The 17,500-nt window shown below is 46.0% G+C and overlaps 1 protein-coding gene across 1 annotated transcript in view; it reads left to right on the forward strand.

The window, feature by feature from the left end:
• The window catches only part of hcn4 (hyperpolarization activated cyclic nucleotide-gated potassium channel 4), an 87,132-nt gene that overhangs the window by 46,558 nt on the left and 23,074 nt on the right, over positions 1-17,500 (forward strand). Inside the window, exon 5 of the mRNA XM_062549958.1 lies at positions 16,415-16,561. Within this exon, the coding sequence (XP_062405942.1) occupies positions 16,415-16,561 (147 nt within the window). The remainder of the gene's footprint in view (positions 1-16,414; positions 16,562-17,500) is intronic.

Below are 17,500 nucleotides of genomic sequence, written 5' to 3' on the forward strand. Positions count from 1 at the left end.
AGGCTAGGCTATTAGCAGAATAAATTGCGATTAATTTTTAAGGATGTGGGTTTTCCATTTCTCTTTGAATATGTCTGCATGGTGATTAATACTTGCTCTGAGCTTTTTCTCTCTCTCTCTCCTTCCTCTTCTTTTTTTCTTCCCCTCTTTCCCTTCGTTCTTGCCCTCTTACAGAAATTTGTTCTTTTTCTTTTTTCATGTAGGCAGTGCCTGTTTCTCTCTTCCCCCTTGTCTTTTCCTTGCCTTTGCTCATCCGAGCACTGAGCTTGCTAAGCTCTCTCTGTCTATCTATAGCTGTAGACTGAGCAACCAGCTTTCCCACTTAACACTGAGGTCTTTGCTTCTCCACTTTCTCTCATTTGTCTTCACTTCTCTCTCCCTCTCACTCACTCACTCTCTATCCCTTTCTCTTTCCCTCACTTTCTGTCTGTTTTACAATTCCCCTGTTGCTCTCTCTCCCTCTCTCTTGTTCTTTTTGCCCTCCCTCTCCATCTCTCTCGCTCTCTCCTTCTTCCCTGAACTCTCCTCCATGAACTCTCTGAGGAACAGTTGTGGCTTCAGCTTAAGACAGTTTCCTCCACTTCCTCATCTTCCCTGCCATCCTCATCTTCATCATCTCCATCAATATCCTTCTCATCCTCATATTCTTCATCGTCCTCATCGTCATCCTCTTCCCCTCTTTGCCATCATCATCTTCCTCATATTCTTCATCGTCCCCATCATCGTCATCATTCTCTTCCCCTCTCCCCCTCTTCCTCATCATCATCTCCCCCTCCCCCCCTCTTCATCATCATCATCATCATCCTCCCCATCTTCATCATTATCATCATCATCATCCTCTTCCCCTATTCCTCATCATCCTCATCCTCATATTCTTCATCATCCTCCTCCTCCTCCTCCTCCTCTTCCCCTCTTCCTCATCATCCTCATCCTCATAGTCTTCATCTTCCTCTGCCCACATTTTGGAAACCAATGAGCTTTTTTCTGAGTGGCACTATGCCGTTAAGGTTTATACGTTGTTTTTGCAGCATTTCTTCAGCTATGAGGTTAATATAAGGTGACACATGGAAATTCATTTAGTTTCTTCATTCTTCTGTATGTTTTGTGTTTTGATCTGCATACAACACTGCACTGCGGTTTATACATGGTGCAGCTAATGCTTGTATTGCTTGTATGCATTACATGTGCACTTTTCATCCTGTAGGAACATACAGCCAGCCTGTTAGAGTGACTGTTGTTGTATGTAGGGGACCCACATTTGGGCGTTGGTGGGAGTGGAGTCATTGAACCCTCTCTCCCTCTCTCCCTCTCCCCCCCTGTGTGCCCAAATGGCAGGTTAATGCAGGCCTCTAATCCCCAGGAGTGGGGACATGCAGCCCTGGCCCACTTGTGTTAGCCGTGTTAGCGGCAGGACGGGACTAGCGCATCTGTCTCCCCTCCTGGGACCTGACTCACATGGAGAGGACACAGCAGCTAAAATGCCACGAGCTGACCACATAACACCCCCTTTCAAACACACACACTCACACACACACACACACACACACACACACACACACAAGCAAACACACACACACACACACACACACACACACACACACACACACACACACACACACACACACACACACACACACACACACACACACACACACACACACACACACTCACATCCAAAATGATAAATGACCAGGTCTGTTAATCGCACAAGCCCACTGCCAGGCGGCCATCTTGTTTTTGAAGCTAACATTTGCTCATTAGAGAGTAGGGGATTTTGCTGTTGTTTTTTGTTCCCTGTCATGGTGGGTGATTTGGCTGTTGCGATCATGGCTTAAAGAGGCCCTCAAGGCCCTTTCACCTCCAGATGTAGGTTAGGGTAGGGATTGAGTTTAGCTCTGTGTGGTGGGGGAGGTCTGTGGATGGTGGATGAGAGTATGAGGCCAGGACAGTGCAGACATGGAGGAGTGTGCAGGCACACGTCCGCACACATAAACACAAACATGCACACACACACACACACACACACACACACACACACACACACACACACACGCACACACACACACACACACACACACACACTCAACTGTACATAAACATGCATATGTGCTGAGACTCTCTCTCTCTCTCCATTTCTCTCAGTTTATCTCTTTCTCTATCCCCCTCTCTCTCTCTCTCATACACACACACAAGGGTGTAGTGGAAGCTAAACACAAGTAAACACAGTTTATTCACCTCTCAAAAGAGTTTATTCACTCGTTAGCATTTAGGCTATTGCTACTTTTAACCTCCTCCATCATCAAACATGTTCTGAATGCCTTTTTAAAAAATCTGATACCGCATGGCACAGTACACCTTACCGTGATCATGGAATTCATAGTTTTACCCACCTCTTATTTTGCCATTACACCCCTGCACGCACACACAAACACGTGCACACACACTCACAGTCTCACACACACACAGAGAAACAGCCACACACATGAATACACACACTCTCACACATGCATATGCACACACTCTCATCTACAGTGTTGACTCCCACCAACCCACGCCAATTAGCCTCAGAGCGCCACTTCCATTATGAGCAAGTGAACGGTATCTGAATGGGCAAAGACAAGGACCCTGGTGGATGGGAGAGAAGAGGAAGAAAGAAACATTGAAAAAGAGAGAGAGAGAGAGATGGAAAGTGAGAAAGAGCTAGCTGGATAGAAGAACAGTACCGAGGGAGAGGTCTGATAAGTCTGAGAAAGGGTGATACAGAGAAAAAAAAGAGAGATTGATAGAGAAAAAGAGAGAGAGCGCATGATGGGGAGGATAGAGGGCCATCTGCTAATGTGGCACGGTGACAATGCGTAGGTGACATACGGGTGACAGTTTAAATCAGCCGAAAAAAAACAATCTTGAACTATCCCCCCCTACCCAGCGTCCCAGGAGGGAGAGGGAAGAGGAGTGCATCTGTGAGGAAAGTTCAGAAAGATTATGCCACTGCCAGCTCCTCTGAAGAGAATGAGGGAATAAAGGAAAGAAAGGAAGGAAGAGGGGAAAAAAATGGAAAGAGGAGTGGAAAAAAAAGAGAGGGAGAGAGAAAAAAAGGGGAGAAATGTTTGCAGTGCTCACAAAGACGAGGGGAAATTATCATCAGAAAGCCCGAGTGTAATCTGCTGTGAATAGAGAATTCTATTACAATGTGGCGGCGCGTGATAAAGAGCTGGCTGTCAGAAGCAAGCACGCTGGCTTAAATTAGCTCTTGTAGGGAACGAGGAAGTCTTCTAACGCTGAGTGGGGATGGAAGTGGATAGACGCCGGAGCGAGGCTCGCTCCAAACGGCCCAAACGGCCCAAACGGCCCAAACCCCCCAAACCCCCCCGACGTCATACGGCGCTGCGGCGCGTGATACCCCACGCCATGGCTGACGTGGTTCGCCAAGTTAGTGTCAGGCGGTACACTCCACAGTCAAGTGGGATTGGATCAGGCAATGTGAGAAAACAGGATGAGAGAAAGAGAGAAGTATAGCTATGACCTGGTGCTATGAGTATTCTTTGTGTGCCGGTTTAGATCTCGCTTACCTGTTTTTTGTTGTTGTTTTGTTGTTGTTTAGGTTGTAATGTGATGCAGTTTGAAAAGTGGGACCAGTATGATGGATGAGAGAGGGAGGAAGAGAGGGTTGAGAGGAATTGTGATATAGCTATGAAGAGACGCTGTGTGATATAAGCACTCTATGCGTGCAGGTTTTTGTGTTGTTTGCTTGTTTATCATGTTGTTGTTGTTGTTGATGTTTTGAAGCCTTCATCCTGGTTCATTTGGATGGTTGCCTGGGGTGAGAGCAGCCCAGGTGCTGTTACAGTTTGTCCTCACTGGGCCTGAGCAACCTTCACCTCCTCTCTCTTCTCTCTCTCTTTTTCTCTCTCTCCCTCTCCCTCTCTCTCTATCTCTCTCTCTATTTCTATCTCTCTATCTCTATCTCTCTCTTGCTCTCTCTCTTTCTCTCTCTCTCTCTTTCTATCTCTCCCTCTCCCTCGCTCCTTCTCTCCTTCTATTCTTCCATCTGACTCTATCGTTCCCCCCCTCCCTTTCCATCTCTCCATTCCTCTCACCCTGAGCAAGTGTCACCCCTCCCTCTGACCTTTCCTCTTTCCCTCTTTTTTTCTATTTCTTTTCACCTCTCCATTTTTCTGCCTCCCATGTCTCCCTTGCATGTTCTAAAGTACCCTACTTTGACCTCCATCTATTTATCTATCTTTCCCTCTCCATCTCTCCATCTCTCCATCTCTTTCCCGCTACCGTGTTCCACTACCTCCATTTTTCCTTTTCTCTATCTTTCCTTTTTATTATGTTCCTCGCTCTATCCCTCTGTCTGCCTCTCTCTCAATCTACATTAGTTCCCTATTCCCCCTCTCCCTGCCATTCTACTGTATCCTTCACTCCTTCCTTCCTCTCTCTCTCTTCACTCCTTCCTTCCCTCTCTATCTATCCTTTTTCCTCTCTCCTCTCCCCCTCTGTCTTCCTTCACTTCTCTCGTTCATTCTTCACCCCACCCCCCCCCCCCCCCCCCCCCAAAAAAAAAAATCTCTTTCATGTGCCAGCCTACTGTATTTGGAGGTGTGAGTGTTCTGAGGACGTTTGCCAATTTCCCAGTGGAATCCTCGACCTCCTTACAGGCGTGTCCAGACCTGTGCCGCGCAAACAGAATTACATCCACCAGATTGGGGGCAGAGTTGCCATGTCCTTTTTCCCCATCGTAATTGCACGCTTGCCTGCCTGCCAGCTTGCCTGCCTACCTGGCCGCCTATCCATCAGCGTGTCTGTCTCCTCTCTCCCTCTCTGTCACACACACACACCTGCGCTTACACACTTGCAGAAGACGAGAGTAGACGTAACCACTTATTTGCCTAACGACGCAATCTTATGAAATCAGGAGAAAACATCATACAGAGTGAGAGAGTGAGAGAGAGAGCGAGAAAGAGAGAGATAGAGAGAGAGAGAGAAAGAGAGGGACCTCAGATGTGACACCTCTGGTGAGTGTGCTGTCTTCTCCTCTCCATCAACATGATGTTCCTCTAATGTTAGCTGACTGGCTTGTTTAGAGATGCATACTATGAAAAAAGCATGCACGACTCGTGGCTAGCTGCCTACCACACCGACAACTGATTTTGATAGTTCACTTGTCGACTAGTGGACACACACACACAGACACACACACACACACAAACACACACCTGCTCTCTCACACACACACACACACACATACATGCACAAACACACCTAGATACACACACATACACATACACAAATAACATGCACAAACACACACAGAGGCATACACAGAGACAGACACACACACACACACACAAAACCATGCTGTTCTCTGCTCGATGGGAGAGTGCAAACGCTGAGTCACCGGCCAGACGCCTCCGCATCTCTCTGGTGTCCGGCGCGCCGCGTCATCGGGCTGATGGAGGTCACCATTTCTCTCCCGCGCTGACACTGGCCTAATCTCCGCCGCTCACCGGCGGCTGCTCACCGGCGCACACCGTGACCCAGCCTCCGCCGGACCCGCGCTGGAAAAATTGAAAAGAGTTTTCATCTCTGTGTGCAGCAGAGAGAGAGAGAGAGAGAGAGAGAGAGAAAGAAAGAGGGAGAGAGAAAGAGAGAGAGACTTGGGAAAGAAAAGTAGCAGAGTTTCTGCTGTCATAGTCAAGACACTGACTAAAACCTCAGCCTTAGTAGTCCCAGAATTACTGCTATGTAGCATAACATCTGGTACAGCGCTTGAGCTACATTCAAGTGTCTGTGTTTTAGAGTTGAAGGAAGATATATACAGTATCTTTATAGTTATAGTAACTAGTAATCTATAGTAATAGTAACTATAGTAATCTTGAATTTCCCCTTGGTGTTCAATAAAGTATCTATCTATCTATCTATCTATCTAGTATTTTGCAGGGATTTCATAGGATTTTATGTCGCTAGCATGAATGGTTTTGCAAATATGTAAAGATTATATAAAAATGTAAAGATTATATAAAGATGTGACATGAAACTACATGCACAAGAGAGCTGATGTCAACAGGGTTGAGTATCCCGTGCGCATTATTTATTTATTTATTTATTTGTTTGTTTATGTGCTGCCGTGTGCCCAACGGAGCTCCGGAGAGAACACAAGGGGGAATCCCAAGAGGACGGCCTGTTGCATAAGCGGCATGCTCCAACACGCCAGCCCTGAGTGGCTTTAGCCGCTAATGTCATTGGTGCAGGGCAGCCCCCCCCCCCTGCAGAGCTCTCATTAACACTTGGCAATTAAGCAGAGCTCCTCGCGGGATTGATTTATGGCAGTCCTAAAGCTGATTACTCCAAGGCGATGACGATGTTCCAAAACCCTTTTTTTTTTTCTCTCTCTCTTTTTTTCTTCCTCTTCTCTCTCTTTCACACACACCTTCTCTTCTCTCTTCTCTCTTCTCCTTCTTTCTATCCCTCCCTTCATTCTCTCTCTCTCCCTCTCCTGTCTCTCTCAGCTCTCTCCTCTCGGTATATCCCCCCCCCCACACGCACACACACGCACACACACGCACACACACGCACACACACGCACACACACACACACACACACACACACACACACACACACACACACACACACACACACACACACACACACACACACACACACATACTCTGTTTGATTTCCTCTCTCCACTGCTGATTCCCTAATCAAATAACCCAATGAGATACTCTCCTCCTCACATCCTTGCTAGAAGTGCTTCAGACACTTTTACAAAAAAAAAAACCTACCCCGCTATGTTGCAGCTTGACTGCATTAAGGCAGGGCTGGTTTTGGGCGACGGACCATGTTTCCAATACAATCAACCCGGGACATTACCGCCGACAACTTGAGCGGCTTTGGATCCTGACTCGGCCACAGAAGTTGGAGAGTTTCTTATTAGCCGCTGCCTGGCTGATGGCAGTAAGCTGAAGGGTGTTAGATGCTGTTATCCACAGCTAAAGAGAAGTTTCTGCTGAGTGGCTTCCGCCGGAAATTTGTTCCCCTCGCGTGAACTCTTTACACTACTGTACCTCGGGAGATGGCCCTGGCCCTCTGAGCGGGCTCATCAAACCGGGCTGACATTTTGTATTTAATTCTGAGAGAGGTAGAGGAAGAGTCAGCAGAAAAGAAAGAAAGAGAACATTCATGATTGAATGAGTCAATGAATAAACAAACAAACAAACAAATATGTAGAAAATAACAAACAAACAACAAATAGCACCGGGACACTTTTGGTTGTCAAGTATTGTCCATTGTCTTGGTATTTTTAGATTTCTGCTTGACGACACATGTGTTTTGTGTAGGTCAACCAAATGCATGTAATTTGTTTTCATGTTGTATGACCACCTTGTTTCTTGTACTGTACATGCATTTTTCAATCATCTCAGCGCATTCGCACTGATCTGATCTGATCTGATCTGATCTGATGTGATGTACAGTAAATCTGTTTCCCTGGTTGTTATTTTAGTTAGCAGAAGTCTTTTCAAATCACAGGCTAAAGCGTCCATTTCACAGGATGTTGTGCTGATTTGTCAAATCTGAATGGCATATTTGGTGCAGGACTTTCTCTGTCTTCTTTTTGTGATGGCATTACTGATACTATGAGAGTACATGTGGCAAAGCAACAAGTACAGTAGATTCTGAAAGTTTCCATTTCAGAGATCATTCAGGCCCTTTCATTAACGGTAACAATTCAACAGTTTGTTTGAACATTCAGTTAATACTTCTGTAAGATAACAATGCCATAAGATTTTACACTAAATTCTATCAAAATTGTTTTCTTGTGATACTTTTTCGGAAATGGCCTTGCACGCTGCTGCATTAATGCCTGCTTGGGATGCAAACCGGGAGCTTCTGAGCTGAGCTAGGATGGATTTGATAGAACTGAGGGCACTTGCTTCAAATGCTCCAAAGGCTGTTTTAACAGGGGTAGGATGCTAATCTACCCGCATGCACTGGGTACAAAATGAATGCCCAGCTCCGGTATGGCTACCTCGCTATATGCCCTATGCATCAGGGCTTTTATGTAATGCAAATGAATGCAAGTGAATAGGAGCGTGCTAGCGCGCAGGTTAGCCCTTGCCAGCCGGGGTTATATCTGTTCAGGTCAGTGGAGGAAAGCCTTGAAGCAGTAACTCAGGGAGTGTTTGGCTCCAGCCAGGAAGAAGTGCTGTGCTTGACTGGGACGTGATTGGGCGATCAAATCAAATCTCTGTCAGTGGCTCGCGTGTCACGGAGAGAGGGAGAGAAAAGAAGACGCCCGGAGGAGATTTTCTGCCGGGGAGACAGCAGCCAGCCTCCTGCTGAGGTCAGCGAACAGCCTCTGCCCCAAACCCCCCGCTTCAGCCCCCCCACCCCCCTTCCCTCGCTGTGACTCACTAGAACTCTCCCAAAACTCAACTGCAAACACAGTTTGACTATCTATTGACCTTGGACGTCTTAACAGACTGAACTGACTGCAGGTGCAGACCTTGATTATAATCGGTCACATGTTTCTGTTAATTGCCCTTGCATTTCTGCGATATTTGTGTGTGTGTGTGTGTGTGTCTGTGTGTGATTGTGTGCATGGAGTCTGTGTACAGTATGTCCGCTGAGTGTGTGTGTGTGTGTGTGTGTGTGTGTGTGTGTGTGTGTGTGCACAAAAGTATTATTGCACACCCCTGGCTCTGTAAATGGGAAAACAAACATAGTGGCACAGATCAGTTCATACACAAGGGAGGCGTGTAATTTGATTTACTGCTGAGCTCAAACATCAGCAACCTTTTTTTTGTTTGCACTGAAGGCTACACCTTGAAAGGACTCGCGAGAGCATATTACAGTATCCTCTGTGATTTGTGTTTTGGGGTTGCTCTTTCTACTGGCCTGACAAAACTCTCCTGGGCGTCTTATTTTTGGTTTGTTAGTTCTCCCACACCCTCTGGCGTGGTCTTAAGCGATGGCAATTTGTGTCCCTCTGTCTGCAGCACTGCTGCAGCCACTCCAACCAAGCCCGTCATTTTACAGATTATCAGCGCCTAATAACCCCGTAATCAGGGGCTCCCTCCAAATCCAAACGCCCCAGCTGCTGTAAGCCCATGTCAGAAATATGCAAGCAGCAGTCAGGAGATGGAGTGAGGATATGTATGTGTGTGTGTGTGTGTGCGTGTGTGCGTGTGTGTGTGTGTGTGTGTGTGTGTGTGTGTGTGTGTGTGTGTGTGTGTGTGTGTGTGTGTGTGTGTGTGTGTGTGTGTGTGTGTGTGTGTGTGTGTGTGTGTGTGTGTGTGTGTGTGTGTGTGTGCGTGTTTGTAATAGAGAAAGAGAGAGAGGTGGAGAGATAGGCTGAACACTGAAGGTGGTTTTCTTCTGCGACACCCGCTGAATGGAAGCAAATGTTCAAAGCAATAATTAGCAAAGTGTGCTCTTTGTCAAACCTCTCTGTCACTCTCACATAGAGGGGATAGGATGAGAGAGAGAGAGAGAGAGAGAGGAAGGGATGGGAGAGAGGAAGGGAGGGGAGAGAGGTGGTGAAGGAAAAATAAATGTTTAGAAATTATAATTAAGTGCCTGACATCTCTTTTGGCACATAAATTATTCATGAATTATTTGGGTATGAATTTGCATCAAGCGAGAGAGGGAGAGAGTGAGAGAGAGAGAGAGAGAGAGAGATAGAGGGAGGGAAGAGGGAGGGGAGAAGAGAGAGGAGAAGGAAAATAGAGAGAGAGAGAGAGGTTGGTGCTGCTGGTGCTAATAACACAAAGATGGACAGATATAAGAGCAAGAGAGAGAGAGAGAGAAGGGCAGAGTGATTGGCATATGGAGAAAGCATATGGTGGGTTAGATCTGATGACAGAAAGGAATAGAAAGAGATAGGAGGTAGGGAGAAATGCATGAAAACATGTCTAACATGACGGTTAGCTCTCAGGATCTTGGTATGGAATGCTGTATTGACTTTCGCCAGAGGAAAGGAAAGTTCTCTGAGAGGTGGTCACTTGCTTACATTAATCACTGACTATGATGATGATGATGGTGATGACACGGATGATGAAGAAGAGAAAGATGATGATGACTGTAATGATGATGATGACAGTGATGATGATTCCTCTTAGTGAAGGTTGTGGAGGTGGACGGGGAGAGCAGCTGTGCGCTAGATGCTATCTACCACATGGCTTGCTGATCCGCTACGGTAATCCTTCCCCCTAGGACGTGTTCCCTAAGACAAGGTTCCTCCTCACTCCCAATCACAGAGAAAAAAAGAGAGAGATGGAGAACAACAGAACAAGAGAGAAAGAGAGAGAGAGAGAGAGAGAGAGAGAGAGAGAGAGAAAGAGAGCAGCAAGGTGATTAATCAGAGCCAAATCCCTGGAGAGGGAGCGAAAGAGCACGGGAGCAAGCGGGAGTCGGCCCGTATGCCGTGAGGAGAGGAGGAGAGAGGAGAGGAGTGGAGAGGAGGAGAGGGGAGGAGAGGAGGGAAGAGGAGAAGGGAGGAGAGGAGCGGAGATGACAGAAGAGGAGAGGAGAAGGGAGGAGTGGAGAGGAGCAGAGAGGAGAGGTGAAGAGAGAAGAGGAGAGGAGCAGAGAGGAGAGCAGAGGAGCGGAGAGGATGGGGGAGGAGCGGAGCGGGGAGGAGAGGAGAGGAGCGTAGAGGATGGGGGCATTATCTTTAAAGCCGATATTTGTTCACTTGGCTAATGCCCTTTCATGCTGGCAGAATGAAATTGTAATGCGGCCCAGAGCGAGAGGAGAGAGGGGGGCACGGGGAGGAGGTGGCACTCGCGGGAGAGCAGTGGCCCTGCACACACTGGAGGTTAGGGAAAACACAGCACTGCCAACACACACACACACACACACACACACACACGTACATGTACATACATACACACAGCCACACACACAGCCACACACACACACACACACACACACACACACACACACACACACACACACACACACACACACACACACACACACACACACGCACACACACACACACACACACACACACACACACACACACACACACACACGCACACACACACACACACAAACACACACATGTGCATACATACATGCACACACACACACAGTCATGTGTACACTCATGTTGATACGTGTGTGTGCGTGTGCGTGTGCGTGTGTGTGTGTGTGTGTGTGTGTGTGTGTGTGTGTGTGTGTGTGTGTTTGTTTAACCTCAGTGTAGAGCAAGCTTTTACTTGGGCCATCCTGGTTCAGCTTTAAATCAGAAAGCGATCCCCTAGCTTCAGAGAGATTTGAATGTTTTTATTGAATCAGGCCTCCAGATAAGAGCGAGATAAGAGATAGAGAAGATGGCTTAGCCTACGGCCAGGTTTATAATTCTCCTCTTAGTTGCCCGGAGGGAGATGAATGTCTGATGCCGTCTTTCTTCCTTTCAATTTCTTTTTCTTCTCTCTCTGCCTCTCGCATATTCCCACTGATTCGCACTCGTGTTTATTCTAAGTAAGTATTGATCCTGACAGCAGTGCTGGGCTCATATCAATTGTCCAGGAGGATTTTTTTATTTATTTATTTATTCATTATTTTTATTTTTTTTGTCATGCTCTCACACACTGTTTTAATGAGCTTGCAGATTGTGTGTGTGTGTGTGTGTGTGTGTGTGTGTGTGTGTGTGTGTGTGTGTGTGTGTGTGTGTGTGTGTGTGTGTGTGTGTGTGTGTGTGTGTGTGTGTGTGTGTGTGTGTGTGTGTGTGTGTGCGTGTGTGTGTGTGTGTGTGTGTGAGAGAGACACATGAGAAACTTTGCAGGTGAGTGGTTTGCTGGACAGTTCTGTCTCTTTGTCATGCACAACCAGCGATGCTGCACTGTCTGCCATTCAGAACAGTGGAAAAACGTTGAGAGGAAGACAGAGAGAGAGAGAGCGAGAGAAAGAGAGAGAATTTGAATTTTACAAAAATGTTATTACATCAAATAACATGACATATTTAACATCACAGCTAGCAAAAAGAAGAAAAAAAGGTGACTGAAAATGAATAGATGAATAAATAAAATGCAGTATCCCCTTATGATGCCCCTTTAAAGCACCAACTATTTTCAAATGATGCAAGATTACATATTGACTTATACAGATTTAAATCCATTTCTTGATTCTTGATTCTGTCAGTCTTACAGTAATAGAACAATCACAACATCATAGGCACAGTCCTGTTCCGTAGACAGCCACTTTTTTGCCTTGTAATTGATCAATTGTGCCTTTGAACCGTTCTTCTTACAATACATAAAACCAGGAATAAACATTTGTTTCAAAAAGCATTCATCATAAGCATCACAAGTCTTCCCAAAAGGTCTGAAAGAGGACAGCCTCAAGCAGAGAGAGAGAGAGAGAGAGAGAGAGAGAGAGAGAGAGAGAGATAGAGAGAGAGGGAACGTGAGCTGGGTTTAGACCATCATGAGACAAGTTTGTTTTACCCTGCTGATGAGGTATTGTTGCAATGGTAGTCCTGCTCAGAACGAGAGAGAGAGAGAGAGAGAGAGAGAGAGAGAGAGAGAGAACCAGACACTGTTTCAGGTGCATACTGTAGCAGAGACGGATGAGAGCAGACAGGGACAGAGACAGAAGCTATCTGGATGGACAGTGACAGAGACAGTATGAAACCTGCACAGTCAAAAGAGATGGTGAAGATAGAGGGACAACTAGAGGAACGTTCCTGAGATCAGAATGACAGAAAAAGGAAAGTGAGCTTTGGATGGTCTGTGCAGCTGACAGACTGAAGAGGAGGAAGAGTGACAGACAGACAGGCAGGCAAACAGACAGACAGACAAACAGGTAGACAGGCAGGCAGGCAGGCAAACAGACAGACAAACAAACAGGTAGACAGAGAGGCAGGCAGACAGGACCTCAAACGGACAGACAGATAGACAGACAGGCAGGCAGGCAAACAGACAGACAGACAAGCAGGCAGACAGACAGGCAGACAGATATAAAGGCAGACATACAGATGAAGATTTTGAGGACTGAGAGAAGACACTTGTCTATTGCTTCTGCTTCTTATTTGATTACCCACCCCTCCTTTCCAATCCTATCTCCCTGACGTATGTGTGTGCGTCAGCAAAGCCAGCACTATGCCACACACACACACACGCACACACACACATACACACACTCGTGCCGACTGACCCTTGCTGACTGGACAGGCCCTGTGATGCGGGGAGCCATTTTCCCTCAGGCACCACCACGGGCAGCTTATCACAGGGTCTTACTCCTCAGGGAGCTGGTCCACTCGCTGTCTCATTAGTGCAGTCTCCCTGGAGGTAACAGGTTTCTCTCTGTCAGAGAGAGAGAGACAGAGAGAGAGGGAGAGAGAGAGAGAAAGAGAGAGGGGAGGAGGGAAGGAGAGGGAAACATAGGGAGAAAAAGAGAGTTGTCCTTATCTCGGGTGAGACTCCGAGCAAGGAGGAAACAGAGTGATAGAGAGGGGAGGAAAAAGGTACAGAAAAAAGATAAAGGAGAGAAATCTCCCTTCTTTTATTTCTCTCACACCCCCCCCCCCCCTGTATTTCTCAGCGGGCATGTCTTTTCACAGGCCATTCGGGGAACAGCGTTGCCTTCTGCCCAATCTCAATACCCTGAATGTCAGGAAGCTTTAGTGTCATAAACGTCCAGCCTGAAGTGTCTTGGGTCTTAAACCAGATCTGTCCCCGTACAGTAGGATAATAACGGAAGACAAACAGAAACCAAAGGATCTGCCGGAGAGTGGAATGACAAATTGTGAAAGGACTGTTGATCAAAGGAATGCGTAGCTATAAAGGAATGATAATTACTGTAACCTTAGCTGTACTCTACGTGGGGGAAGAGACTTGGGATGCAGGTGGTGTTTCACGTGCAGAAGGTCAGTGATGCATCTACGTGCAGCTACTTCTTATTTCGACCTGCTTTTGATCTGCTGCTTTGTCAGGGAGAGAGAGTGTGTTGTCAGACATATACTGTAGTTGCATGGGTTCGCGCGCTTAAACACACTCACACACGCACACATACACACACAGATGTGCTCACACTCATACATGCATGCCAACACACACACACACACACACACACACACACACACACACACACACGCACTAACACACACACACACACACACACACACACACACACACACACACACACACACACACACACACACACGCACTAACACACACACACACACACACACACACACACACACACACACACACACACACACACACACACACACATACTCACATGCAGACGTAATTATACACACACACACACACACACACACACACGCACGCGCACACACACACACGCACACACACACACACTGTGCTGGTGTCTCTGTGGAGACTGTACAGCCTGCAGCAGCTCATTTTAAGGCTTTTTCATGTGAGCCTTGTGATTGCAAATATTAACACAAGCACCTCAAGGCCTAATGTGTGACAGGCTCCCCTCGACAACCTCTCTCTATATCTCACCTCGGTTGTTCATTATCGTCGTCCTCAATCCCCACACACCGACTCACCATTCCTCTTCTGCACCACGCTGTCTTTTTCAAGGCGTGCACAGAATGCAGTTTTTCATTTTCGCTTCTCTTAAGTGGAGAAGCTTAATTCACTCTTTCATTTTCACTCTGTTCTGTCGTTCTCTCATTCCTTGTGTCTTGTTCTCTAACCCCCCCCCCCCCCCCCCCCCCTCTCCCCACGCTCGAGGAGGTTGAGCAAGAGCCCTTCCCTGTTTCCTGAGTTTCAGTGTTCTGCACTCACACTTTTCACACTCCTCTCTTGGGTGCTACAAAAGAGGAAGGAGAAGAATCGGGGAAAAAAGGAGAAAAAGACCCCACCTCTTTTTTTCTTTTCATCTTTCTCCTCTCATCTTCTCTCTCTCTCTCTCTCTCTCTCTGTCTTTCTCTCTCGTGAACATGAGTGTGTGCTTTAATTTGCTGCGGCACCTTTGTCGCTTCTCATGTGGCTTGGTAATTCTTCCGGAAAACTCCGGAGTGTCACTGAATAATTTGTTTCCGATGTGTTGTGGCACACAAATTATGCAGCCTTGTGTGTATGGTTGTATGCACATGTGTATGTCTGTGTGTGTGTCTTTATATATGTTTATGTATGATAAATGATATATGTATATTGTGTTAATATTCTGTAATATCCGTCAGCATCGCTGATCGGGGGAGGGGGGACAGGGTTAAACCTGGATCAAGTGGTTGAATTACGACACTGGTATGACCAGCCTGTGAAACGGAACAACACAGTGACAATGACACAATGGGCTGTTTATCTCTCTCCCCATTTTAACATAATAATCATTATATTGAATGACATCTATTAGTTGAACTACAGTTACAGCAGATGTGCCTCTACGGGTATTATTGAATGCCTTTGATCCCTTTCCAATCCGGGAGCTATTGTTCAGGAACTGTAAACCCTGAATAGCCGTCACACTGCCGTGTATGCATAAATCCTGATTAGTGCCTTGCACAGGGTATCGCACCACAAACAGTAACAGTACAACAACGGTGTCCATAGCCATTTGTGGGTGTTGACTGTCATCAGCTCCTGCTGCTTAATTCTAATTAGCATGTCAGTTTCAGGAAAGGTTTTTTTTTTTTTTTTTCATTATCTACATACCAGCACAACTTTAAACCATTCGATGTGGATTGAGAGGATACTTGCTTATTGGTACGATGCGGTCCACTAGAGCAACCTCAGACTGACATAAGCACAGTTAAAAGAACAGCTGCACATTGAAGTAAAGTGCACTATTAAGGACAACACACCAAATAAATTAAAAACGGAGTATCAGCAGGTAGAAATAAATTGAATTTAGTTTTGACAGACTTAAAGCAGACAACAAAACAGATATAAAAGAGGGAGTTATTCCATGTTTTAAGTCGAACATCAGTAAAGGCTTGATTACTATTAGTTATATTTTAGACTAATGTAAAACAAGGAGCAGGTAATTGGAGTAGGAGATTTGAGATATACAGTTGGCAGGACCATTCACAGTTTCAATAACAATACATTCTTAAACCAAACTAATATGCCCTACACAGGTGTGATGTGATCAAACGTAAAGGTCTAGCTGCCACATTGACAAACAGTTTGTGAAGTGAGACCTGGATAATACCTGAAAACAGTGCATTACAACAGACCAGCGTGATCAGTACGCTATAGGACACTGTTACCCAACCAGATCTTTGATATCATCCAGGCATGGAGTTGTTGCTCTGATACAGGACCTTAGGTATTGAACAGCTCCTGTCAGGAATTCAGTTTATGTTGTGTGCTGCTATGCTACATCTATGCTATCTAAGTCCAATATGATTAGTCGTAAATGTTCATTGCACAAACTCCTGGGAGAGAGCACCCATTCGTTCGTTGTGTCCTTGTCTTCCTACAGTACAAGCAGGTGGAGCAGTACATGTCCTTCCACAAGCTTCCGGCGGACATGAGACAGCGTATCCATGACTACTACGAGCATCGCTACCAGGGCAAGATGTTTGACGAGGAGAGCATCCTGGGGGAACTGAACGAGCCGCTGAGAGAGGTGAGTGGAGAGCCAGAGTGACGAGAGGGCTGAGGTGCTGCTCTGTCCGTCTCAACCTCAGTGTAAAATGGAAAAGGGTCAAATCTGAAGCTCAACAAATGCGTCTGATCTCCCCTAAGTTAGTTTATTCGAATACTGTTTTGTTCCCTCCAAGATTGAGTGAATAGCACTTTCATAAAAATATACTACTTTTAAAATTGAGGAAAAATTGGAATTTGTTAGTCTCATTGTCAGCCTAACACTATGTCTAACCGGGTGCGTCCCAAGCGAGCATTTGCGAGTGACTGTCAATGTTGTCTGTCTACACTGAATCTGTTTAATATGCCCTATTGCATCATATATTACGTCAATGGATATTTTATATCCATTTAATGACATTGTTTTCAACTGGAGTGTCCTGACTGCATCAACGCGAGCACCGCATCTTGAGAGAACCTTTGTCGGACGGGACGCCCCATTTCTATTTTCTTTCTGTACTGTAGCTCTGTTATTTTGAACGAGAAATATGACGCAATATAAGGGCATATTTAACAGATTCAGTGTAGACTGATAACATTGACAGTTGCTCGCTCAGATCCTGTTAGGACATAGTGTGATAGAGAGGCTGTAATTTTGCAGCATACATTTTTTATACTATGGCAGTAGGGAAGACAAGGGCACAGGCCCCCATTTCCTAATGAGTAGAGATAATGATAGATGGTCCTCACTCTGCAGAACTAGAGGTTAGAACAATACTTTTTTTGTTATAATAAGCTGTCACAAAGTGCCCTCGATATTTTTTATAGAAATGTAAGTATAATATCTGGAATAATGAGTGACTAGAGCTAGCACTATAGGGGGCTGACGGTCTCCCCAGCATATGTGCAGAGAAAACATTCACTCTTCAGGAGGCTGCTTTGCATAATAAGAAGTGTTGGCTAAATTAGAGTGGGAAGCGAT

Source organism: Sardina pilchardus, chromosome 11 (genome assembly GCF_963854185.1).
Source record: "Sardina pilchardus chromosome 11, fSarPil1.1, whole genome shotgun sequence".
Taxonomy (NCBI): Eukaryota; Metazoa; Chordata; class Actinopteri; order Clupeiformes; family Clupeidae; genus Sardina; species Sardina pilchardus.